General features: G+C 36.9%; 1 protein-coding gene across 1 annotated transcript; it reads right to left on the bottom strand.

Annotated features, from left to right (window-relative positions):
* Window positions 1-62: 62 nt before the first annotated feature.
* On the bottom strand, window positions 63-25,488 carry LOC111992684 (DNA gyrase subunit A, chloroplastic/mitochondrial). The gene is made up of 20 exons (XM_065761422.1): window positions 25,390-25,488; window positions 20,379-20,487; window positions 20,212-20,274; window positions 19,838-19,903; window positions 19,604-19,692; window positions 12,650-12,698; window positions 11,764-11,850; window positions 10,990-11,083; window positions 9,937-10,007; window positions 9,550-9,639; window positions 7,816-7,941; window positions 7,414-7,571; window positions 6,441-6,522; window positions 6,180-6,344; window positions 5,978-6,079; window positions 3,425-3,561; window positions 1,528-1,648; window positions 1,378-1,432; window positions 1,160-1,259; window positions 63-435 (listed from the first exon to the last, which is right to left on the bottom strand). Exons 1-20 carry the CDS (start codon window positions 25,437-25,439, stop codon window positions 321-323), a joined length of 1,929 nt encoding a protein of 642 aa, XP_065617494.1. The 5' UTR covers window positions 25,440-25,488; the 3' UTR covers window positions 63-320.

Below are 25,488 nucleotides of genomic sequence, written 5' to 3'. Positions count from 1 at the left end.
GAGAATTTTCAACTATAAATAATTACACCCCACCGTTAGCAAATCTTTTCCAACATGAGGAATTGAGAAAAATATTTGTCATTAACTATGAATGGAATATCATTACAACCTCTACAGAGTAGTTCTACTACCAGTAATGGTATTGCTACAAAAAGAAAATTTCACTTCCACGGGCCATCTATATGAAGATGTCATAAGATTAAACCACCCCCCTTTCCCTACACATGCTCGCTATGGCCATAAGTAGATACAAACAACATATGTATATCATGTTGAGAGCTTAGCAGGCATTAGAACAAAGCAGATGCTCCCAATTAAACTCAGCCATGAACTGCAGCAGCTTGAGCTTCTTCCTCAGGCTCAACCTCTGTTGCGGAGATTAGTGATGCAGACTGAATCTTTCCCGCATGATCCAGCCGCATTAAAATTACTCCCCTGCAGAATATATTTGTCGAAGAAACTAGATCAGGAGAGCAATGATCTATTACTTAAAAGCCAAAATAAAGATGCGTCGACAACACATACATCCAAAGGGACTTGGTACTATCAAGACACCTAAATACTATATAATAAAGCTAAAGCTTCTTAATTATCTTCATAGTTGTTTCAAACAAAGTATGGCAGCTCTTCTACATGCAGTGATGAAAACTGGAAAATTCAAATCTCAAATCAGTAGGAGAAGACTATGATAGGCATGCATCCCCAGTGGCCTGGCATATTTTGGTTATCTGTAGATGGATTTTATCTACAAGGAGCCCCTTCAGTAAATTCTTACCTAAATGGAAATTTTGTGCACCATTTTAAATAAATGGGGTTAACTTAATGCTTAAAGTTGATCTGCATTTAGTAAGAACATATGGAACACAAATACAAAATTATTGCATAAAGGATAGAAAGGGGGGCTTATTCGTAATAATTTTCTTATTGCCCTTTTGAAGCACAAGTCTGTTACTATGTTCTTCAGCTACATCTATGTCTTCGAAATATAACATCATTTAAGTTCAAAAATTAACACCATCAATATAAATTAAGGAAAGAAAATTGTTTCAGTGGAGATGGTGAACTTGCAATTAAAAACCATACTTGAAATAAAGAACTTTCTCAAGAGGCAGAAGGCACATGTATTTCAGAATATAAATAAACCTTACAATATATTTACCTTGCATAGCGAGACTGTATTGAAACATCCCGAACCTTAATTCTGTTGACTGTACCACTTTGGCTAACGAGAACCACTTGTTCATCGCTTTCACCATCATCTGTTAATTATTATCACAGATATATATACCCCAAAATAAAAATGGAACATCATCATGAATTGTGTGACAAAAAAAGAATCATACATATCAGAAAATCAGCTCCAAGCTATAGCACTACCTGACAAAGAAAATCCAACCACAAAGACTGCTGCCAAACGGTCCTCCGCCGAAAACTGAAAATAGGGCAGCAGAATAGCCATAAGACAAGCTACATTGACAAATGAACTAAATGTAATATTTTTGAGTTGGGAAGTTTATATGGAGACACCTTGTATCCTATTAAACCAACTCTATTTAAAGGTGATGCACGAAAGGAGCTCAAGGGCACACGCTTTCCAAAACCACTTTCAGACACAAATAACAGCCACGGGCCATTGAGGCTTTTAGCACTGTGGAAATATTTATGAAAGATGTAAGAGATAAAACGCCAATTGTTATGAGATCAAAACAACAAACAGCTAATTAACATATGGTCATCATAAATAAAACAGTAATGAAAACAATACCAAAACAAAGGAGGCCAAAATCCAACCTATTTCTCAGAAGCTCACACTAGAGTATAGCTAATGTTAAACTACCGATCGTCCCAAAAGCTTATGTTGTTAGGAAATGATGAATTTAATCACTTAACCATAATTCTCACACTCTCCCTCACTTGTGGGCCTAAACTTCCCCTTAGTAAGTGAGGGCCCAACAAGTGGGAATTTAACATTTTAAATGGGAGGTAGAGTAAAGTCAGGGATCGAATTCAGGATCTCCTGTTCTGATACCATGTTAAACTACCGATCGTCCTAAAAGCTTAAGCTGTTAGGAAATGGTGAATTTAATCACTTAACCATAATTCTCACAACTAACATGAGCTCAAAAAGGAAAGGAGAGAACAAATGATGGAATTTACACTTGTCATCCAATAAAAGTAAAATCCAGAATGGAAAACTGTGCTGACCTTTGTTCTTTTGGGAATTATATATAAATGTAGCACCATTTTTTTTATTGGTAAGTTATGCATGCACCTAGTGGGTCTTGAACTCACGATCTAAGAACTTATAAGAAGAGCAGGGGCCAATTGAGCTAGAGGTCATTGGTCTAGGACCATGCATATTCTTTATTAATTCTCCCAAAAACAACAGAGATTAAATATATGAATAGGGACAAGTGTGTTCCATTATGATATTTATTTTCTAATATTTCCGTGACATGTAGAAAAGGGATAAAAGTGAATGAAGTCTAGTTGACTAGGATCTTGGAGATATTTAAATAAGCTTTGTTGTCTTTGTGTGAACAAATAAGGTTAATATTTGATTAAAGCTTAAACTAGGAGCCAATAAGTAATTTGTACAATTTTTGGTCAAGCCCAAGGGTGGCTGGATAAAACCTCTAGGGTAACAGTTAAAGACTTATATAAATAGGAAAGAAAGTGATGAGAGTAAACCCTAATTCCGGCTTGGGTTTAGGTTTGATTGAAGGAGAAACCCTAACAATTGTATTGAAAACATGTGAAAGTAAATGTTGAAACCTAGGGTTTTTGAGGATTATGTTAGGATTTTGATTGACCATATGTAATGATTGCAATATGGTTATTGATAGTGTTTAATCATTAATAAAATTGCAGAGAGGATTTAGAAGGCAACAAAATCAAGCTCAGATGCTACAAGAAATCAAGAACCAATCAAGACAAGGAATCAGAACTGTAGTAGGATTCAATTAATAGACTGCAATGCATTAGTTATTTTGCACAATCCTTTAGGCTTTTAAGGTTTTATACTAGCATTTCCAAGTGTATTAGAAGCCCAGAGACTCAATTTTGTTGGCAAATATAGATGATACACCATTTAAAATCTCATTTCACCAAATATGAAGTGATACTTGATTTAAAATGATGTGCCACCATGTGACTGTTAAATTTTATATGAAGTGTCACCGGTCACAACTTTAGATTTGTAAAAAATTATATCTTTCACTAGGGGAACTTAAGACTTGTCCAAACACAAACTCTTTTTAGTTCAAGTTGCCCGAAGTCATCCCCAAATCCAATTCAAAGCCACTGATTCTCATAGGGTATGGATTAAGGTCACAATTGCCTGTGTTAATAATCAACCAACCTATAAGTCTTATATGTTGCTAATTACAGAGAAAAAAAAAATCCATATAACAAGAAATATTACCTGCTTGTGTTACCTTCTGGCACCTTTTTCAAGTCATTTAGCTTAGCTGCAGGTATAATGTCCATGCTTGCCATCATATCCCCTTGTTTTAGTCTCATAGCCACTGCGCCTCTAGTATTTCTGCCTTGTGTTCGAATCTATGTCCAACAGGAGGGAAAAATATATATAAAGATGAGTGATAAAGGACACATAATTTTGATTTGTGATGCCAATGACCTCTATCTCAAATGGCACGCTCTCCTCTCATAAGCATAAGGCAGAAAGTAAGATCATGAGTCCAAGAACCACCGACTGCATGAATGACTGACCAAAATAATAACACCAAGTTGTTCAAAATTTGTCTCATAGAACAGAAAAGTATTATCAGCATAATTTAGGGGATGAGAAATTTCCATAACCCTCTACTTCAACCCCCAACTTGAATTCAAGCAATAGATCCACCACCCACAACTTTATGAAGCATCCTGCTGAGAAGCTCCACAGCTAGGATGAAAAAGAAGAGATGATATGGGAGCTTGGTGTCACAACCCCCTTGAGCTACCAAAAAAACCAACCAGGCAGCCGTCAATCTAAAATAAAGAACCAAACTGTTGAAACACAACTATAGCCATTTTCTCTACTAAAACCAAATCTACCCAACAAATAAATCAAAGAATCCCTATTTACTTGTCTGTATGACTTTTCAATGTCCAGCTTGCAAATAACCCTGGTAATACAACCACAAACTCTTCAATCAAGACAGTCATTCACAATGATAACCGAGTTTAGAATTTGTTGACTATCAACATTAGCACTCTATGTGCCCAACACGAGACTACCTATTAGACACTCAAATGATTAGTTGACATTGACACTTCTGTCAAGAACTTGTAAACACTGCCCACTAAACTGATAGGACAAATATCTTCAAGGTTAACAGCACCCATTCTTCTTAGGAGTCAGAATAATAAAAGTAGTATCATGGACTTCAGATTTTACAGTTAGCAGAGATCTCATCACAGAACTGCAACTATCACGCTCTAAAATTCCCCGACAGTGTTGAAAGAAAGCTATTGTAAAAAAATCTAAAACTAAACCCCTATCACCATTCATATCCTTCAAGACACATCTTCCCATTCAAACAGTCTCTCCATCGTACAGTAAGATCTTCATCAACAGAAGGGAGATTTAAGCTAATTACCTTTCCATTGTGTTTAATGTGGTGTATTTGAAGGGAGCGTAATCGACAGACATTTGAGGATATGGATACTTCGGGTGACCAGCTGCTTGCTTGCTTCCTTCAGTGGTTCTCTGTTTGATTGGTCTAGGCTTAGGGACTCGCATTTAGTGATTCCCTCCCTTTGTTCCTAGTTCTCTTCTTTTTTGTAATAAATTTTCTTCTTTTTTCTTATTCCTCGTATTTTTCTGGGACTGCTTTGTGCTTTTTCTGCATAAGTAGCTTTTTTAATATAATTCTTTCTTACTTACCCAAAAAAAAAAAAAAAAAATTACCTAAGGTCTCCACTCAACTGATTGATTAAATTCCCTTTAAAAAAAGAACTACTTCTTCCTTCAATTCTCTCTTTAGAAAATAATACATCATCAACATCTAGATTACCAATGAAATTTACTGTTCTATCTGAATTAACCAACTAGTATATTATCACCCTCCTAGAAGCCATAATGCTCTAGAATTTTGAAGTCAACACACCACCACAAAAATGAGCTACCTTTTCTACTTCAGATATAAGAGACTTCTTTTCAATTAATCACTCAGAGATAAACCCTCAACCTCCTTCAAATCCAGCTTCCTTATCTCCTCCAATACCCTCTTATTTCTAAACCCGACGATACATTCCCAAAAAACTTCCCTAGTCCACACACTCAAATACCCTATCAAAGCTCATAATTTTTTAACCAAGACTTTTTTAGGCGAGCCTTCAAAATTCTAATCTCTCCACCATCTAGTACTCTCTCCATAAATCTTTGCACCCTTTAGCCACATATTCTCAAACAAGGGCAGTAACATGAAACACGTATAAGTGATAGTATTTGAATTGGATCACCAAAATGTTCTTCAGAATCATTTGAGACCAAGAATTGATCAATAAGGACATTGATTGAATATGTTGATTACTAGACCATGTAAAAGAACTCCCTTCAAAGAGAAAACCAACCAGGTTCATCCCATCAATAAATTATGAGAATTCCAACACAGCAATAGGAAGTCTATCTGCCCTAGCCCTCTAACTAGGAAAATGAACACTTGCTAACCAGTTAGCTTCAAGAACCACTCACACCACAAAAGGACCTCCACTAATGATGTTAGACTTAGCTATTGTTTAGTTCCAACTATCACACTTATCTTCTACTGTCTTTTGCAACAGCAGCTGATTATGAAGGGAAAAAAATTTCTTAACTAAAAATAAATGTTGAACAAAGGTAGAATTCTTCCTATGCTCATGCCACAGCTCCTATACTAAATGCCCTAACTATATTCTCACAAATGTTATATGGGTTTGAACAGAAATCCAGCTTATTAATTGAAAAAGAAAAGAACGTGTATTAACATACATTCTCACAGGAACATAGATTGACCAATCCATTCTGTGAAGCCATGGCCACAAGGTTATCATTTGTACAACAACGGACCCACTTTAGCTCATCACCAGGAACCTGTCAAGTGTATAGATGAGGCTTGGAAATAATACTACCATAAGACATTGTTGAACAAGCCAAAAATAAATAAATAAATAAATGAAAGAAGAGGACAAACCAATTGAATTGCAATGATTCCTGTTGACCTGATGGATGAGAACGAATTCAAAGATACTTTCTTGACATAGCCATTCATTGTAAGCATCAGTAAGAATTGATCTCCAGAAAATTCACTCACAGGAATAACGGATGTTATTCGTTCACCATCAGATATTGATAAGATCTGCATCCAGAGAAAAAAAAAATACTTATAAATAAATAAAACCTTCAGCAATTACCAGAAAGAATCGATATAAAATGAGATTGACAAGGTGAACACCTGAACAAGTGGGGTGCCAGCAGCAGTTCGGGTGCATTCTGGAATTTTATATGCACGAGCTGAGTACACTATTCCCTTATCACTGCCCAATGTAAAATAATTAACGGGACTTTCTACAGCTGAAAGTAAGTAAATGAGGTGCCAAAGCAAAGATTCACAATCCTAATGGCAGGATTCCAGAGACTGGATGGCTCTCAAGAGACCAACTTTATGGTACAAAGAAAAGTCCAAACTATAAATTTTAACCATCATACTGTCTTAAAATTGAAACCAGAAGGGGAACCTATATATGCGCAATGTATTTATTTTCTCCCTGTTGAGCATTAGCAATTATGGAAATGATCATTCTAATTGTACATTTTAGATTTATGTACTTTTTGTTAAAGTATTAAGCTTCCCTCGGTAGTCAGTACACTTCCTATGTACATGGGGAGCTCTTGTATCTTTTAGTTTTTTTTTTCAAATAGTTTGCTAATGTTGCTTTTTTATTTTTTATTAGCATGTTAATAAGGGTGTTTTTGTAATCATTCTATAAACCCAAATATAAATATAAGTTAAGGCATGGGTCTGACCGATTACGCCCACAATCTTATTTTCTCTCTTTTCTGTCTCTCTCTCCATCCATTTTACTCTTCATCTTACTTCTCTTTAACCCTAATGTGCATAGATTACAACTTAACTCAGTTCTTATTATCTATCAAAAACAAACAACTGTACCTGATGACTATTATGCAACCAAAACAGAACAATAATCATAGGAAACAATCAAACAAAAACTATTTTCTCTAGTCCAGTAAATTTCCCTTCATCATGTATATGACAATCCAAACCTTGCAAGATAAAAATCAGAAGGGTTTTTTCAAACATAATAACAGAAAGAGAAATTGAGCACATGTTCTGGTTGAAGAAACAAACTAATTTAATTCATCAGAGTGAGTACTTTACATAGTAAGTCAAGACAGATTAGAAATACCTGAAATACAGGATATGGTCATGTGCATGACAAACAATAAACTCTGATGTTGCATCATTTACTCTCAGCTTTCCAATGGATTTACCAATTGTTCCACGATTTTGAAGATTAAAGGTATTAGGCTTCATCCGCTTAACATAACCCTTTTCACTAAGCACCTGAAAATTATATGAAAAAATTACACATGAATGTAGTGTTCTATTTTTTCTTTTCTTTGGTGTGGAGGGGGCAGTAAGTTACACACACACCCCCAGTGAATCTTAACACCCAATGTCACCCTTCTTCCCATTAATATGGGAGGAAGTCCCAGTTGATTATAGTTCAGTGGAAATTGGTTTTTTAAGTAAATTCTGAACAAGCTAGACAAGAAAATTCAGTCATGAATATAATTTTCTCATGTACCAATAGCATTTCTTCATTTGGAATAACATCTATGTCTTCAAGCTGGCCACTATCAGTGTCCTCCAACATTGAACGCCTTGGACTAGAAAACTTGTTTTTCAGCTCAATTGCTTCTTGCTCAATTACCTAAATGAAGAAATAAAAAAGAGAAACATGTGGAAGGGGAAAGGGGGCATCAGCACAATATTTCAAAATTAATCAAGATCTTTATTTGATAAGATTATTATTTGTCCCATGAATTGACAAAACAGTTATAACATTTGACTACTGAAAAAAAATAAATAAATAACATTTGATTACTGAATAAATAAAATAAAGGGAAGATAGAGGAAGACTTGAGAATATCCAAACAAAAATAATACGTAAGTAGAACATCTTTTTCTTTTATTGTTTACACACACATTCAATGGGTTTTGAACACATGACCTTACCCCGACATGTTGTCAAGGGAAGGAGGTGCCATTTGAGGTAGAACTCATTAGCATCAAAATATGATGGTTAATAAAAATTGCCTCACTTTAAAGGCAAAAACCATTAAGCTTCTAGAACTTCAGGCTTAAGTGCATTTTTACCAACAATGGGAGAGAAAGGGGGGACGGGATTAAGGGATGGACTATAAGGAATATATTTATAGCCAGACTAGAGAGTTAGATGACGAAGCATCAAAATAAGATGATTAACAGAAATTACTTGATTATTGTATAGTCGACAATGATTATCAATTTTGAAGAAAATTTTTCTAACCACTATAAGGCCATCCATACCCTATTGTAGAAAATAATATATAGTTGAAAAAGACACGAGAAAAGCACCTTTTGTCACCACCAACCTCCCCCACCCCTCCCCCACCCTCATCCTCACCACCAACCTCCCCCAACTCCTCTCTCTTCCCCTTCCTACCATCGGCTGTCCCTCATATTCCTTCCCTCCCTCCCTATCCTTTTCTATTTCCGCCTCAACGGGAACCTTTTGGATTGCCAACATACACCTTTTGTCACCCCTCCATCCCTTCTAGTTTATGCCCACCGTCACACCCTTTTCAACCATCCACATTGCCTATCAAACCTTCTGTGCTTACAACTCCACTGTTACCCGTTATCTCTCTACCTAAAACTGATATCAAACCAGTTTCAAACCTTAATACCTCTCCTACTTTATCGAATCATAGGGGTAGAAAGTCTCCTTTCCGTATTGATGCAAAACTTTTCTCTTTTTCTTTCAATGGTGGGCGACATGATTTGTATGCTGTACATGAAAGCAGCCAACATGTAAAGCACACTATTTGGGTAGGACGTAAAGGATTGGAATGGATCCTTTCTTGTTTTGCTGATATTTGTTATTGGGTTCCGGGGAATGTTTCCATTTGCAAACGTTTCCGGGAAAATAATAAGTTGTTGGAATTTTGTGGGAGGTCGAATAAGGCTGGTGTTTTTTGTGGTCATAGTTGAATACTATGGTGGGGCTCGCCCAGGGTGTGTTATGATACCAGCAAGCTCCAATCGTGCAGGTTGGTCTCTATTTCAGAGAGAGTTGAGGAATTTTTTCACTGATGCTAAACCGGGTTCTATGGCTGATGTATCCTCCAAAAAAACATATATAAATTGAAAAAACATAGGAGACATAGCAGGTAATGGTAATTGAAAAAACATAGGAGACACGTCTTGATAACCTAGTGCTTAAAATCTTATATAATAATGAAGCAAAATTTAAATAGGCATTTAGCATAATGTATACCTGTAATATGTGCCTCTTGCTTGATAAAAGCTCCTCTAATTTGGATATTTGTTCCATCAAGGATTTACTTTCATCAACAAACTTTTTCCCCTGCACAATAAAGAGAATAAAATATATGTAACAATTTCACATAATAATAAAAATAATAAAATTGCAGTAATTATAACAATTGTGATGATAAATAACCTAAGAAATCATATTGAGCAAACAGGAAAAATATTTTATAAATTTATAATAGAAAAATTCAAAAAGGGGCACAGGTCTTGTACACTAGTGGAATACAAGAGAGTACAGCCAAAGATAACAGTAACCATCCAAACTTAATAAGATCTGCTAAAACTCTAACAAACAGGAAATTAATTATTAACGAGTATAATTGCCTCACACCTCAAGTAGGGTAAGTCTTCTTAGGCTAATGTCAAGAATAGCCTCTGCTTGTTTCTCCGAAAGATTAAACTCTGCACCATAACCATAAAGGATACAACTTGAGCAATTAGCAGAAACCAAGAAAATAGAAAATTGTACGATTGATAAACCAAAAGATAAATCTAGCTAAGCTTGATTCTTCATAGCTTGCTACAGAACAATTTAAAGGTTCACAAGTTATTTTCAGCAGTAGTTTCCCAAGATTTCACAAGGCATTATCCTTCTAGTGTTCAGATTAGTATTGATTATGACATTCATTAGAGCTTACATGGTATTTAATGGCCATGTCATTCACAGAAACTGACAGAAAGACAACATTAAAAACAACGTCAAACATTAGGGACTAAAATTAAATTTGTAAACATCAGGGACCAAAATAAAAATGGACCTCTACTTAAAGGACGAAATTAACTTTTCAATCTAAATATTTTTTAGTGGCTCAAATGAAGTGTGCTTTTGTAGACCCCATCTCATTTTTTAATAAAAATAGTACCCTTCATAAAAGTTCAACTCCTCATTAAGGGTATTCCGGTCGCTTACGACTTGTCTCAAGGACTTACATATAGGGTATAGATGAGTAAAGGGTTGCCAAAATTGCGCATGATATTCGTCATATATGGTATAGAAGACCCACAAAGTACAGAGATTCTTGTTAAAAATACAGTGTATGGTAGAGTGGCTATTCTTTATTGGCTATTCATCTTTTTTGGGATACGTAGAAGAAATTAATTGATAGGTCACAAACACGTCTCAACCATTATACTCAAGAAATATACATAGGAAGAGCCAAAAGGAAAACAACAACAATGATTTTATTTTTATTTTTCTTGTCTTTTCAGTACTACAGTAAAACACTATATGGAAGTCTAGGGAAGACGTCAAGACTATTAAAAGAAGCATAAAGTCAGTTTCATTATACATTAAGTTATGCTTACCAAAGAGGGGTAGGGGGGGAATAAATCTACAATTGGAAGGCCAAGATGAAGAGAGGAGAGAAAAGAATGTTGAACTCACCATTCCTTAAACCAACTGATGCAATTGCATTGCTTGAAGCTTCCCTTATTATACGAATCACTCCATCCAAATTATCAAGCCCCACAACAATACCCTAAGGGTACACACAGAAATATTAATACAAGAAGGCACAGGCATCACTTGAAAAATTAGATGTTTCAAACATAAAGAACTTAGCCAAATCAATTTCAGAACACTAAGTTTGAAGGACCACATGATCATGGATTGGTGCTAATACATGACACAAATGGACCAGCAGAGATTTTTAAAATGTACATTACAAATGGACAGATCATTCGATATGCAGTGTTGAGAGTAATGAACTGCCAATGAGCACTGGCTCAAAGACACTACCTTCTCCCATAAGAAGGATGGAGGGCAAGGTTGTTGGTTTAAAACCCATTAGGAACATGTGTAACTGACCAGTCAAAAGAAAAATAAAGAACTCATCTCATGTTCTCAACTGTTTATAAGGCATCTTCTCAACAACAAAAAAAAAAACTGTTTATAAGTCAAATATATACAAAAGTTATTTTGTACATGGAACAAATATATAGTAAAAATAGATATGGTATTCACCACATATACATAATAAAGAGTTAGATTCATTTCAAATGCACCATGAAAAAGAATTGATTCATCTCATGTTCTCAGCTCCATTTAAGGAAAATACAGGCACATGTACACAAACAAGCAGACATGCACAAACACAAGCCTAAATACATTAAAATTTGTTACCAAGACAATTTAAGCAACTTTGTAAGTTCAACATACCTCAACAATATGTCGTCTTTCCTGTGCTTGTGAAAGCTTAAACCTAGCACGTCTCTCAACAACAGAGCATCTAAAATCTAAGAATGCCTGTTAAGAATTACACCATAAAAACAGTAATGATTGGAGTTCTTGAGCTGGATCCAACACATTTTATAGCACTGCTTTGTGTGGAACAGTGTTTATAGAGTCCTCATGATCTGTTCAGAGTGATTTGAATTTATGAATGACTACAGGTCATTTTCAGAAAAATAGAATTGTGAAAACAAGAAAATTCTACTTTTATCTTCATATGAGCAAGACAGCATCTAAAATTTATGGTCTGTTTGGCATGAAGGAAATGGACGGATTGAAATGGGAGGAACGGAGAGAGAAAAGGATCATAATACTCCATATGGGCCCATACTTTTCAATCCTCCCCAATTTGGAGGGAAACTAAAATGGATAATGAAGGATGCTATGTTTTCACAAATTTACCTCTCATCCTCTTCAGAATAGGTATTATAAAAATAAAAATTCCTTTTTCCATCATTTCTATTCTTTGAGAAAAACAATGAAAGGTGAGATTCATATTTCATCCTCCTTTTTTTACATCCCTCTTACTAAAACATATGATGGGAAATCATCATCTCCCTACTTCTTTCCACCCATTCCACTATCCTTCCCACAAACAGAACCTAATAAAGTCAAAAACCAGGGCAGACATCCCACAGAAGATCAGAAAAAAGAGATAAAATTTATGAGGAAAAGGAAACAAATAAATAAGTTTAAGAAACTACTAACTTGTATGTCACAACCAAGTTTTAAAAAACAAATACAAACTAAATGATATATACATATATATATATATATATAGAGAGAGAGAGAGAGAGAGAGAGAGAGAGAGAACCTGTAGCAGTTCCTTTAGACCCATCTGTTTCGGTTGTCCATCAAGAATTCTGTCAAAAGTTTATCATCAAGGAAATCCAAAAAAAGTATTATGATACATCTTTTGAGAAAGGCATAATAAACAGAAAGTAGTACAAATAAGTGACAGTGTAAGTAGGATGCAGCAACACAGTATCATTTCTGAGGAGGAATACAACCTATCACATGTTTTAACAAAATCATGAGGGTCCATTTTTTTAACAGCCTGAAACTTTCTCAACTTGCTTTAGCCAATTTCAGACAACCTTTTTTTAAACAGATTTCAACATCAGATGCCCCATAAAAATATTTTATTCTCCTCCAAGTGTTTTTTTTTTTTTAATAAATATGGTGTAAGGTTTAAATAGACAAAAATTATGCACATAAGAAACTGCAACATGATAAAATGAGCTTTTCAAATCTAAAAAGAACTTTGTTATAATCCATGCACTGGTACATACCATCTTGAAGAGGCAAGATATTTACATCTGTCTGAGCCATAATTCATACTACAAGCTTATTTGCATTTCCATACATACAGATGCACAGCAGTACACCACATGTAGACACGTGCATACAGCCATACACACACACACACACACACACCCAGTCATGTAAAGTTGTAAACAAATAACAACAAAACTCAGGAGAACTAAGTCATTGACCACAGAAGTCCACAGACACATAATACGAAAATTAAAACTCCTTTTTTTTTGGAAGCACATCCACAAGAGATTCCAAATTACAGGGAAAAATAAACACAAAAATCATTTTTTTCATCATCTTAGACTTTGTTTTCTTGCTCTTTGTAGGAAGCCTGCGATCTATATGATTAATAAAAAGATATGCCTCTCTAACTAGGGGCTTCCATGAAAAACAACACAACAGTCACATACTGTCCATCTTTTCACTGTCAGATAGTGAACAATCATAATGATTATCCAAGACACCACCCTGATAAGTGAAACAGGAATTTAGGAAAACCAATAGACAGCAAACAGCCAGAGCAGCAAATAACCCAATGCCAGAGCCACATTTGTGACATTCAACAGGCCATAGATTTCATCCCAAGCGCAACCCTCCCAAATCAGCTTCAATATTACAGGACACTGAGTTGGATGAACTTCATCGAAAGGGTTTTGTTCATCAGAGTTAGTCCATGTGCAATGCCTATAATGGATTGGCCTGAACCAAAAAACATCTAAGATATTCAAAGTTTTCATGGGCTCTCTACTTTTTGTTGGCGATTCGTACAATGACTTAGTACACTCACGGCTTCCATTACATATTGTATGTAACAAGGTGAGGTTAAGTCGTCAAATGCTAGTCTTAAGAAGTGCTCTTTCTATACTAATAAAGTCATCTAAGATTCCGTAGTCTCCTCAAAGGGAGTGTTCACCGACCTACAAAAGGTTCAGGCAATAGCGGCCTAAGCCATTGAACATCCATGATATTCAAAGTATTCATGGGCTCACTGCTTTTTATTAGCTACTCATTCAATAATTTAGTACTATCATGGCCCCCATTACATATTGTATGAAACAACGTGAGTTTAAGTGGTCAAATGCTATAGCAAAGGCAATCACGGAAATCAAGAAAAAGAAGTCTGAAGGTCTGGTCATGTACCTACGCATTTCACAAAGGTTTTGAAGAGTGCTGTGACGTGTCTGGTATTGGTACAGGTGAGGTGCCAAGAGCATCACCCAATCAGCTATTTTAGTGAAAATTTGAATGAGGCTTACCAAAGTACGACAATGAACTTTACACACCCAACAAAACTTCCACCTATTCCTCATGCCTTTTAACTAACCGCAATTATCACTAAATTTCGCTCTAAGAACCTGTCTCCATAAATATCTCACTCCACATTGAAAAAAGATACTTTCACTTTTCACTATATACATACATATACCAAATATGCTCTCTTCAATGTTATATTGGGTTTTGAAGTTATAACATCCATTGAAACCACTGAATTCCAGAGAAACTATTGTTTCTTTTAAGGCTCAAACTACATCAAGTTCTAATTCCAACTAAGAATGGTATGCCTCAAAAACATTATTTTTATAAATAAATAAATAAAATTTAAAAAAAAAAAAAAAGTAACAAAAAATTTTATTGACCCAATTCAACAACAGCGTCTCTTCTTCGATGGAATCCGAAACCAACTCAGAAATAGGAGAAAACCTGTTTTGTTCTAGTAAAGACTGGTGGCAAGACACCTCGGCCCTCTTAACTGATGTCGTCGCACCCTCCACCACAGCATCAGTGAAGCTGGGATGACCAATAGTGTTCGAAACATGCGAAACCTCCACCGCCCCACTGATCGGACAGCCCGTTGCTGGGTCGTCGGCAACTGAGGCAGTGGAAGGAGCCCCCACCTCGGCGCCACTACCTATACAACCCATCGGAGCAAAAACCTCCTGCACTGCCCAATCAGAACCCCCATCGGAAGTGGAAAGAACCCCACCCATCTCGCCGGTGCAACCCATCGGAACAGGAACCTTCTGCACCGCCGTATCGGAACCTCCATCGGAAGTTGGAAGATCTCCTCCCATCTCGCCGGTACATAGCGTTGACTTGTCGGCACTAACATGGGAGCCCGATCCTTCACCTCGCTCACACAATCGTGAAAAGTCTTGTGATTTCAAATGGGTTAACTCACCGGTATGGGTCTGCTTAGTTTTGGCCAGAAGGTCATCTTGGGCTTGAGTAATAGGCCCACCAAGTACTTGCTTAACAGACCTAAGTTCAGTAGCTGTTATAACATCCTTAACAGACTTGGGCTGAGCAAACTTGGCCCACTTCACCACACGTTGGCCCCTTCCTTCAAAATCAACATATATATTTAAAGAAAAATGGGCCTTAGTCCACTTAAAAGTAGATGCACGCATTGGCCGTCCAGATACAGGGTGATTTGAGATATTTGTTTTTGGAATAAAATCAAATCCCCCAAATCCCTCCTTCTGATTTAATGTACCAGGAAGTTTAGGAAACTTCTTCTCCAAATCTAAATCACTTCCTAATTTCACGTGACCATTAACTTCTTTCCAAACTTGGTTCCTTGGAAATCCGGTGGGTTTTACAAATGGTACTTAGTTTAAATTATTTTTTGCATCAAAATTTTTTGTTACTTTTTTTTTTTTTTAAATTTTATTTATTTATTTATAAAAATAATGTTTTTGAGGCATACCATTCTTAGTTGGAATTAGAACTTGATGTAGTTTGAGCCTTAAAAGAAACAATAGTTTCTCTGGAATTCAGTGGTTTCAATGGATGTTATAACTTCAAAACCCAATATAACATTGAAGAGAGCATATTTGGTATATGTATGTATATAGTGAAAAGTGAAAGTATCTTTTTTCAATGTGGAGTGAGATATTTATGGAGACAGGTTCTTAGAGCGAAATTTAGTGATAATTGCGGTTAGTTAAAAGGCATGAGGAATAGGTGGAAGTTTTGTTGGGTGTGTAAAGTTCATTGTCGTACTTTGGTAAGCCTCATTCAAATTTTCACTAAAATAGCTGATTGGGTGATGCTCTTGGCACCTCACCTGTACCAATACCAGACACGTCACTGCACTCTTCAAAACCTTTGTGAAATGCGTAGGTACATGACCAGACCTTCAGACTTCTTTTTATTGATTTCCGTGATTGCCTTTGATATAGCATTTGACCACTTAAACTCACGTTGTTTCATACAATATGTAATGGGGGCCATGATAGTACTAAATTATTGAATGAGTAGCTAATAAAAAGCAGTGAGCCCATGACTACTTTGAATATCATGGATGTTCAATGGCTTAGGCCGCTATTGCCTGAACCTTTTGTAGGTCGGTGAACCCTCCCTTTGAGGAGACTACGGAATCTTAGATGACTTTATTAGTATAGAAAGAGCACTTCTTAAGACTAGCATTTGACAACTTAACCTCACCTTGTTACATACAATATGTAATGGAAGCCATGAGTGTACTAAGTCATTGTACGAATCGCCAACAAAAAGTAGAGAGCCCATGAAAACTTTGAATATCTTAGATGTTTTTTGGTTCAGGCCAATCCATTATAGGCATTGCACATGGACTAACTCTGATGAACAAAACCCTTTCGATGAAGTTCATCCAACTCAGTGTCCTGTAATATTGAAGCTGATTTGGGAGGGTTGCGCTTGGGATGAAATCTATGGCCTGTTGAATGTCACAAATGTGGCTCTGGCATTGGGTTATTTGCTGCTCTGGCTGTTTGCTGTCTATTGGTTTTCCTAAATTCCTGTTTCACTTATCAGGGTGGTGTCTTGGATAATCATTATGATTGTTCACTATCTGACAGTGAAAAGATGGACAGTATGTGACTGTTGTGTTGTTTTTCATGGAAGCCCCTAGTTAGAGAGGCATATCTTTTTATTAATCATATAGATCGCAGGCTTCCTACAAAGAGCAAGAAAACAAAGTCTAAGATGATGAAAAAAATGATTTTTGTGTTTATTTTTCCCTGTAATTTGGAATCTCTTGTGGATGTGCTTCCAAAAAAAAAGGAGTTTTAATTTTCGTATTATGTGTCTGTGGACTTCTGTGGTCAATGACTTAGTTCTCCTGAGTTTTGTTGTTATTTGTTTACAACTTTACATGACTGGGTGTGTGTGTGTGTGTGTGTGTATGGCTGTATGCACGTGTCTACATGTGGTGTACTGCTGTGCATCTGTATGTATGGAAATGCAAATAAGCTTGTAGTATGAATTATGGCTCGGACAGATGTAAATATCTTGCCTCTTCAAGATGGTATGTACCAGTGCATGGATTATAACAAAGTTCTTTTTAGATTTGAAAAGCTCATTTTATCATGTTGCAGTTTCTTATGTGCATAATTTTTGTCTATTTAAACCTTACACCATATTTATTAAAAAAAAAAANGAACTACTTTGCGTAAGACCCCAAATACGGGACCACTCAAACAAAGTCCTAGCAAGCAAGTTCTTCAACATATCTATAGGTCTCTCAATGTCCTCAAAAGTTCGGGCATTGCGTTCCTTCCATACTAACCACATAAGGCATGCTGGTACCATATTCCAAACCTTTGAAGAGTAAGTTCCCAACCAATTCCTCCAAGCAAAAAGAAGAGAAACAATAGTATCCGGCATCACCCACTGAACCCCAAACATAATAAGGACCTCACTCCACAAAGCAGATGCAAACTTACAGTGAAGCAAAAGGTGATCCACAGTTTCCTCATCACACCTACATAGACAACACCAATTAACAAGGGGCAAGTCCTTCTTAACAAGGTTATCTATTGTAAGAATCCCACCCCTAGCAGCAGTCCATAAAAAGAAAGATACCCTTTTAGGTACCTTTACACACCAAATGCTCTGCCAAGGGAAAGAAATAGAAGGGGCTTTCAATAGAGCAATGTAAAAGGATCGCACATCAAAAACACCATTGTGATTCAACTGCCAACTCAACCTATCCTCACCCTCCCCACTAGGAATCCTGGCTGAGACATGCTTATAGAAAAAATAAAATCTTTGCAATTCCCATTCATTAAGATAGCGACGGAAAATGAAGTTCCAACTCCTACCACCCCCGTCTGGTGCAGAAATAACCATGTCAGAAATCAGAGCTTCCTGACCCACGGCACAGGCAAACAAATCCGGGTATAATTCTTTCAAAGGAATAGGACCACTCCAAGGGTCATGCCAAAACCGAATATGATTGCCCTCTCCCACTACATACACCACATGATCGAAAAATTTATCTGCACCTTTCCTAATATTCTTCCATAACCACAACCATGAGTCCCTCTCACAACTCTAGTGCACCAACCTCCACTACCCTCTCCATATTTGGTGGCTATCACCTGACGCCATAAACGGGTAGCTTCCTTCCCATACCGCCAAAGCCACTTCCCAAGAAGAGCTTGCTTAAAAAGCCCAATCTTCCGAATCCCCAAACCCCTATCTCCACCGGCCAAACAACCTTATCCCAAGCAACTAGCGATATCTGAAAACTTCATTAGAACTCCCCCAAAAGGAAATTCCTCTGAATCCTCTCTAGTCTATCTCTATGTGATGCGGAAGAGAATATAAACAACGATAGATAATAAGCTGGGAGACTCGACAAAGTACTCTTCAATAAAGTAAGCTTACCTCCTTTTGACAAATACAATCGCTTCAATGGTGTTTTTGATGTGCGATCCTTTTACATTGCTCTATTGAAAGCCCCTTCTATTTCTTTCCCTTGGCAGAGCATTTGGTGTGTAAAGGTACCTAAAAGGGTATCTTTCTTTTTATGGACTGCTGCTAGGGGTGGGATTCTTACAATAGATAACCTTGTTAAGAAGGACTTGCCCCTTGTTAATTGGTGTTGTCTATGTAGGTGTGATGAGGAAACTGTGGATCACCTTTTGCTTCACTGTAAGTTTGCATCTGCTTTGTGGAGTGAGGTCCTTATTATGTTTGGGGTTCAGTGGGTGATGCCGGATACTATTGTTTCTCTTCTTTTTGCTTGGAGGAATTGGTTGGGAACTTACTCTTCAAAGGTTTGGAATATGGTACCAGCATGCCTTATGTGGTTAGTATGGAAGGAACGCAATGCCCGAACTTTTGAGGACATTGAGAGACCTATAGATATGTTGAAGAACTTGCTTGCTAGGACTTTGTTTGAGTAGTCCCGTATTTGGGGTCTTACGCAAAGTAGTTCATTGTCTAATTTTCTTATTTCTATTAGACTTTCCTTATAATTTGATTGTATTTGTTCCAAGGGCAGTGAGTTTACTATCGTAAACACATTGTTCCTTTTCATCAATAAAACTCTTATTATCTATCAAAAAAAAAAAGTAGAAAAAACTGAGTGATATCATATTTGCTTCACTTCATAGAAATGTAATGGAAAATCAGCATCTTTACTTTCTGTCCATATTTTATAGTGAGCAGTGAAAATACTCACCCAACCATGTTGCAGCTGAAACCAGACTGAAGTGATGTGAGACGATAAAGATTATTCAGGACAATTGATGGGTCTGATCCCCGTTTTAGCTGAAAAATGGATAAAAATGAGTCATATCTAATATGCACATATTTTTAAGTAATAGATCTTTCCATAGTGTTTGAGTTGTTAAGAATAATTTCCAGTATCTATTAGTAAATATTCAGATATATTAGCACTTTGACATTTTTATACCTCAATGACTATACGCATTCCGGATCGATCACTCTCATCCCGAATATCACTTATTCCGTCTAAACTCTGTATACAAATAAAACAATTACAAACAAGAAATTTAAAATCTGTAGTTGCGGTGAACAGTACAGTTCAACTTGGAATTAATTAAGATTATTACAATAGTGTGTGATAGCACTGCAGGCAAACAACATAGTAAAACCATGTGGAACATAGAACATAATAATCCAAAACTAGAAATGGTTGATCCAAAACTAGAAATGGTTGTCAATCATCTAAAAACTGAAAACTCACCAATAACAGGTTGTGTTTCATAAGCACATACAAATTGACATTTTCCAAATTCCGTTGTCTACTTTTCACCATAACATTACCTTGTTTTCCACAAGTTCAGCTATCTTCTCCACAAGGGCAGATTTGTTTGTCTGATAAGGGACCTGTTTCATTCAATACCAACAATGAAACTACCGCTCCAACAATTTAATGACAATAAATGTGCATGCTTAATGCCAAATCATACAAAAGAGTCCAAGATCATCACCTCTTTTATGATAATGGCAGTACGTTTTGTTTTTGAATCAAGCAATTCAACATCAGTTTTCCCTCTGACTGTTACACGTCCACGCCCACTACGATATGCCTCTAAGATGCTTGACAAAGGAACAAATATCAGATCATTCATTGCAAATAATTGGATAAATTCAATAAGATCCATAAGGAAGGCTAAGCAATTTTGTGAGAAACAATTGACGTACACATTGCACATATACATGTGTAGCAGATTATGTAATGAGTCTGCATTTGCATACACACAAACATGTATACATACAAACAATGGAGTCTCCATAATAATAATGGGTAGTTTTAGCCCCAGCATTCATTATGGTTTGCTCTTAAAACTCTCTTCATCTACGTTGTATCTCCTGTGCTTCTAATTACATAAATCATAAAGCAGGGAATGCCACCCAGTTTGTACATGCATTACAGCATTAATATAACATATGCATATATGCCATTGGTGGCATCCCATAAGTCTCCTACTATTTGGAATCCTATCTTCGAGAAAATTGAGCGTAAGTTGGCCGGATGGAAGAAGATGTATTTGTCAAAAGGTGGAAGACTGACGTTGCTTAAAAGTACATTAGCGAGTCTTCCCACTTATTTTCTATCTCTTTTTACCATCCCTACGCATGTGGCCAATAAAATTGAGAGGCTGCAAAGGGAATTTTTGTGGGGGGATTCCAAGACACATTTGGTGGGATGGAACAAGGTGTGTGCACCTTTGGAAAATGGTGGGTTAGGAGTAAGAAAATTAACTACTTTTAATAAAGCCCTACTAGGGAAGTGGTTCTGGCAGTTTGGGATTGAGAAGACAAGGCTTTGGAGAAGGGTTGTAGCTCTAAAGTTTGGGGTAGAATGGGGGGGATAGACCTCCAAGCTAGATAGAGGGGTTCATGGGTGCGGTTTGTGGAGAAGTATACATATGGGTTGGGAGGAATTTAGCAAAAATATTCAGTTTGAGGTAGGGGCGGGAGATAGAGTTAAGTTTTGGACAGATCAATGGTGTGGGGATTCTCCACTTCATTTGATTTATCCGAATGTGTATGGGATTGCCTCCAATAAAGAGGCATCGGTGGCCTCTTCTCTTGATCAGTTGGGGATAGAGGAACGGAGAAGTTGGGGTGTTTGGTTTATTCGGAGACCAAATGATTGGGAAATGGGTGGAGTGGAGGAATTTCTCTGTACATTAGCTTCAAATTTACCTCCCAACGAGAATGGTGATCATTTGCGATGGAAGTTGACAAAGAATTGGGATTTTGATGTCCAATCGTTCTATAATGAGTTACGAAGTCCCTTACCCATAATTTTTCCTTGGAAAGGAGTCTGGAAAGTTAAGGCTCCTCGGCGTGTCTCCTTCTTTGTGTGGACTACTGTATGGGATAAGATCCTTACATGTGACAATTTGAGGGGTAAAGGGATGGATTTTGTTGACTGGCGCATTATGTGCCGTTGTAATGGGGAGACGGTGGATCATTTGCTACTTCATTGTGGTAAGGCTTATCGGTTGTGGAGTTTGGTCTTTAGATTGTTTGGGATTTCTTAGGTCTTGCCAAGATCGGTTGCGGATACGCTTTTTGGCTGGCGGAATTGGCTTGAAAAGCATTCGTCTAGCATTTGGAATTTAGCTCCGTTGTGCTTAATGTGGTGTCTTTGGAGAGAGCGAAATAGGAGGACGTTTGAGGACATAGAAAGTTCAGATGACCAGTTATTGGCTTCTTTCAGTGGCTCTCTGTTTGACTGGTCTAGGGCTTGGGGACTCACCTCTAGTGATTCTCTCCCCATGTTAATTAGCTCTCTCCTTTATAATTAGTTTCTTTTCCTTCTCTTTTCCTCTCTTGTGTTTCTTATCTCTATGTATTTTTCTCTTTGCCTTATGTTTTTCCGCATAAGGTAGTGTTTTTTAAAATACTTTTTTATTACTTATCAAAAAAATAATAATAATAATGTGCAACACCACAACCCATCATCAATTGTATGCAATTTGAGGTAAAGGATGGCAGTCGAGTAAGGTTTTGGCACAACTAGTGGTGTGGAGAGGAATCTCTAAAAATGACGTACCTAGAGTGCAATTACAGCTATTAGGGTATGTTTAGTTGGGGGGAATGGAAAAGTGAGGATAGAAGAGATTTTTTTAGTTCTCAAGGTGTTTGGTTGGGAGGGTGAAAAGTGGAGGAATAGAAAACTCATTTGTTTGGTTGAGAAGAAAAGTAAGAGGATGGAAAAAGTAGATTGGGGTATAAAAAATTGATGACAAATAATTGGGGTAGAATGGTAATTACCATAAGTCCCCCCTCTTTCCCCCACAATTTTCTCCAATTTGGGGGTATAGAAAAGTGGCGAGCCCAAGGAGAAAACTCCCCCAACCCCCATTTTCTCCCCTCCAAAATCACCCCAACCAGACACCCCCCACCCCCCTTTAATTTCCTATTTTCTCTCCCCTTTTCACCAGACTGTGGATTGTATGAAGTTTGTGGTAAGGGATGAAAACCAAGTGAGATTTTGGCACAACCAGTGGTGTGGAGAGCAGTCTTTGCAAGAGACGTACCTAGAGTTGTATTTAATTACAACTGCTAAGAGTGCCATCACGTTCATTCGTGATTTTAACTGAGAATTGGAGCCGATAGACTCCTTTGATACTTTGTACTCCCAACATACCAAGAGAATGCTTTTAAATATACAAAGGATTGAGGTCAATGATCAACAAAGGGGGTTCGATGCACCCATGGATAATGTTTATGGAGGAGTATAAGCACAGGTAAAAATAGATTTGTGGATTGATTGCAGTTTGAGGTAAAGGATTGCAGTCAGGTAAGGTAAGAGACATACCCAGGGTTATACGCAATTACAGATGCTAAGGATGCAATCAAGTTCGTTCGTGATTTTAAAAATTGAGGAATGGAGTTTGTACTCGTTGTTTACTTTGTACTCCAACATCCCAAGAGAATCCTTTTTAAATATACAGAGTATTGAGGTCAATAGTCAATGATGGGGTTAGAGGCACCCATGGATGTTTATGGAGGAGTATTAGCACGCCTAAGGATATATTTGGGGGTTGTATGCAGTTTGAGGTAAAGGATGGCAGTCGAATAAGGTTTTGGCACAACCAATGGTGTGGAGAGCAATCTTTGAAAGAGAGATACCCAAAGTTGTATGCAATTAAAGCTGCTAAGTATGCCATCATGTTAATTCGTGATTTAAATTGTAACTTTTATTCTCTGTAAAAACCCAATAGTCAAAGAGAGCAGAATAGCTTGAGCAAGGTTTTGGCACAACCAGGGGTGTGGAGAGCAATCTTTGAAATAGGCATACCCAGAGTTGTATGCAATTACAGCTGCTAAGGATGCCATCAAGTCCATTAGTGATTTCAATTGTTACTTTCATTTTTTGTAAAAACCCAGAGTCAAAGAGAGGAATAGCTTGAGCCCATGAACTCATTACCTCCTCCGCCACCATTTGATGGCAAATATCAAAGTTGTTGGGAGCAGTAATCTTTGGGAACCAATCTCACAGAATTCCAAGTTGATCTTTATTCCACAATTTGTTTCTTTTCTTTTAGATTCTTTTATTTTTCATCCTAATTCTTTTCTGTGCAACAATTTTGTGCGGGAACAGTAGCTGCTTTGAGATTCTCTTTAATGAATCAAAGTTTAGAAGTCACAATGCAAGGGATTTTGTACTCACTTTACGAGTCTTTGAAAGAGGGTGAGGGACAAAAGGCTGAAAATGGCTCTTAACCACTTTAGAGGATTTGGTTGGCGTCAATTGCTTTAGACAGTTCATCAAAACAACCAAGGAGGGTAAAAAAGCTTTCATGGCCCAAAAAAGCACCAACACGCACGAAAAATACCTTGAAGTTGCCAAATATGACCTTAGAAACCAAACAGACTATAGATGAGGAGGTGTGTATCTCGTATGCAAAACAGTCCTGAAAGGTAAGCAGCGTAGATTACAGAGAAGGGGACAAAATAGAAAGACAACAAGATTCCTGCAGAATATTACATCTTCAGATTTTTACTGAAGACTTGGTAATGTCAGTCACTGTGAAAAAACAAAAACACGAAGAGTCATTTAAGGGTCAATGAAAACCAGGTGGTTTAAGTGGGCTGTAAGACGTTCAAGTCAGGCAAATTGGAGACCTGTCAGGCCAAATGAGCCATTACAATTTTTTGGCATAATGAACCCAAAAGCCCCCCAATCCAAGCTACCTCAAGTCCACTAAACCATTGATTTCAGAGTGGGTTAGACAAAAGATCAACAGGTTCACTAGATATATGGGGTGTCTTGTGAAGACTTCGAAGACTTTGAGGAGCAGTTGTGAGCTTTTTGTAGCAACTGAGGCAAAATAGAAACAGAACACGGCACGTGGCTTTTCTCAAAATAGATCAGTTAATTGGGCCACCAAAGGCAAAAGAGAACTGAAGAATTTAGAGTGGTCTTTGAATTATGAGGCTAAATGCAAAACCACCATAAGGGAAAAGAAGAGAAGGGGTTCAAATTTTATCCAACAAAGAAGAGAATTGTATCATGGAATAGAGAGGCTTACATGATAGTGAGAAAATGACTTTGGAATCAAAGCTCCTACTATTGAAAACCCCTTCTGATTAGATGCATACTAGTGGTGTTTTAATTTGTTAGAATTTTTTGATGTTTTTATTTTTTCTTCATTTCTGGGGCATATCTTGTATACTCCCATTGCACAACGATTACATCTCTTTCTGTTCTTAATGAATTTGTTTATTTATCATAAAAATCATTCTTTGTAATCCTTTAGGACTGCACATCCTGTGTACATGAGGCAGTGCATCTTCAATAATAAAATTTATCTTATAAAAAAATGAGATGAATTCTGTAACTTAAAATAATTTAAGAAATCAGGGGGGGAAGAGAATACCAACTAAAGTTTGTAAAGGAGAAAATCAACGATCAATTCTATCTGAACTACTCAGCATGATGCTTATGTTTGTAAAGTGGAAGGATAAAATTATACTTACCCAATGTTTCCCATAATGAGTCCACCAGTTGGAAAGTCAGGTCCAGGCATGTATTCCAACAATTCTTGCAACTAAGACGAAGCAATAACAAATTACACA

The sequence above is a fragment of the Quercus suber genome, unplaced genomic scaffold (assembly GCF_002906115.3).
Source record: "Quercus suber isolate HL8 unplaced genomic scaffold, Cork oak 2.0 scaffold_411, whole genome shotgun sequence".
NCBI lineage: Eukaryota > Viridiplantae > Streptophyta > Magnoliopsida > Fagales > Fagaceae > Quercus > Quercus suber.
The sequence above is the reverse complement of the archived record's forward strand: the minus strand, read 5'-3'. Positions and strand labels throughout refer to the sequence as shown.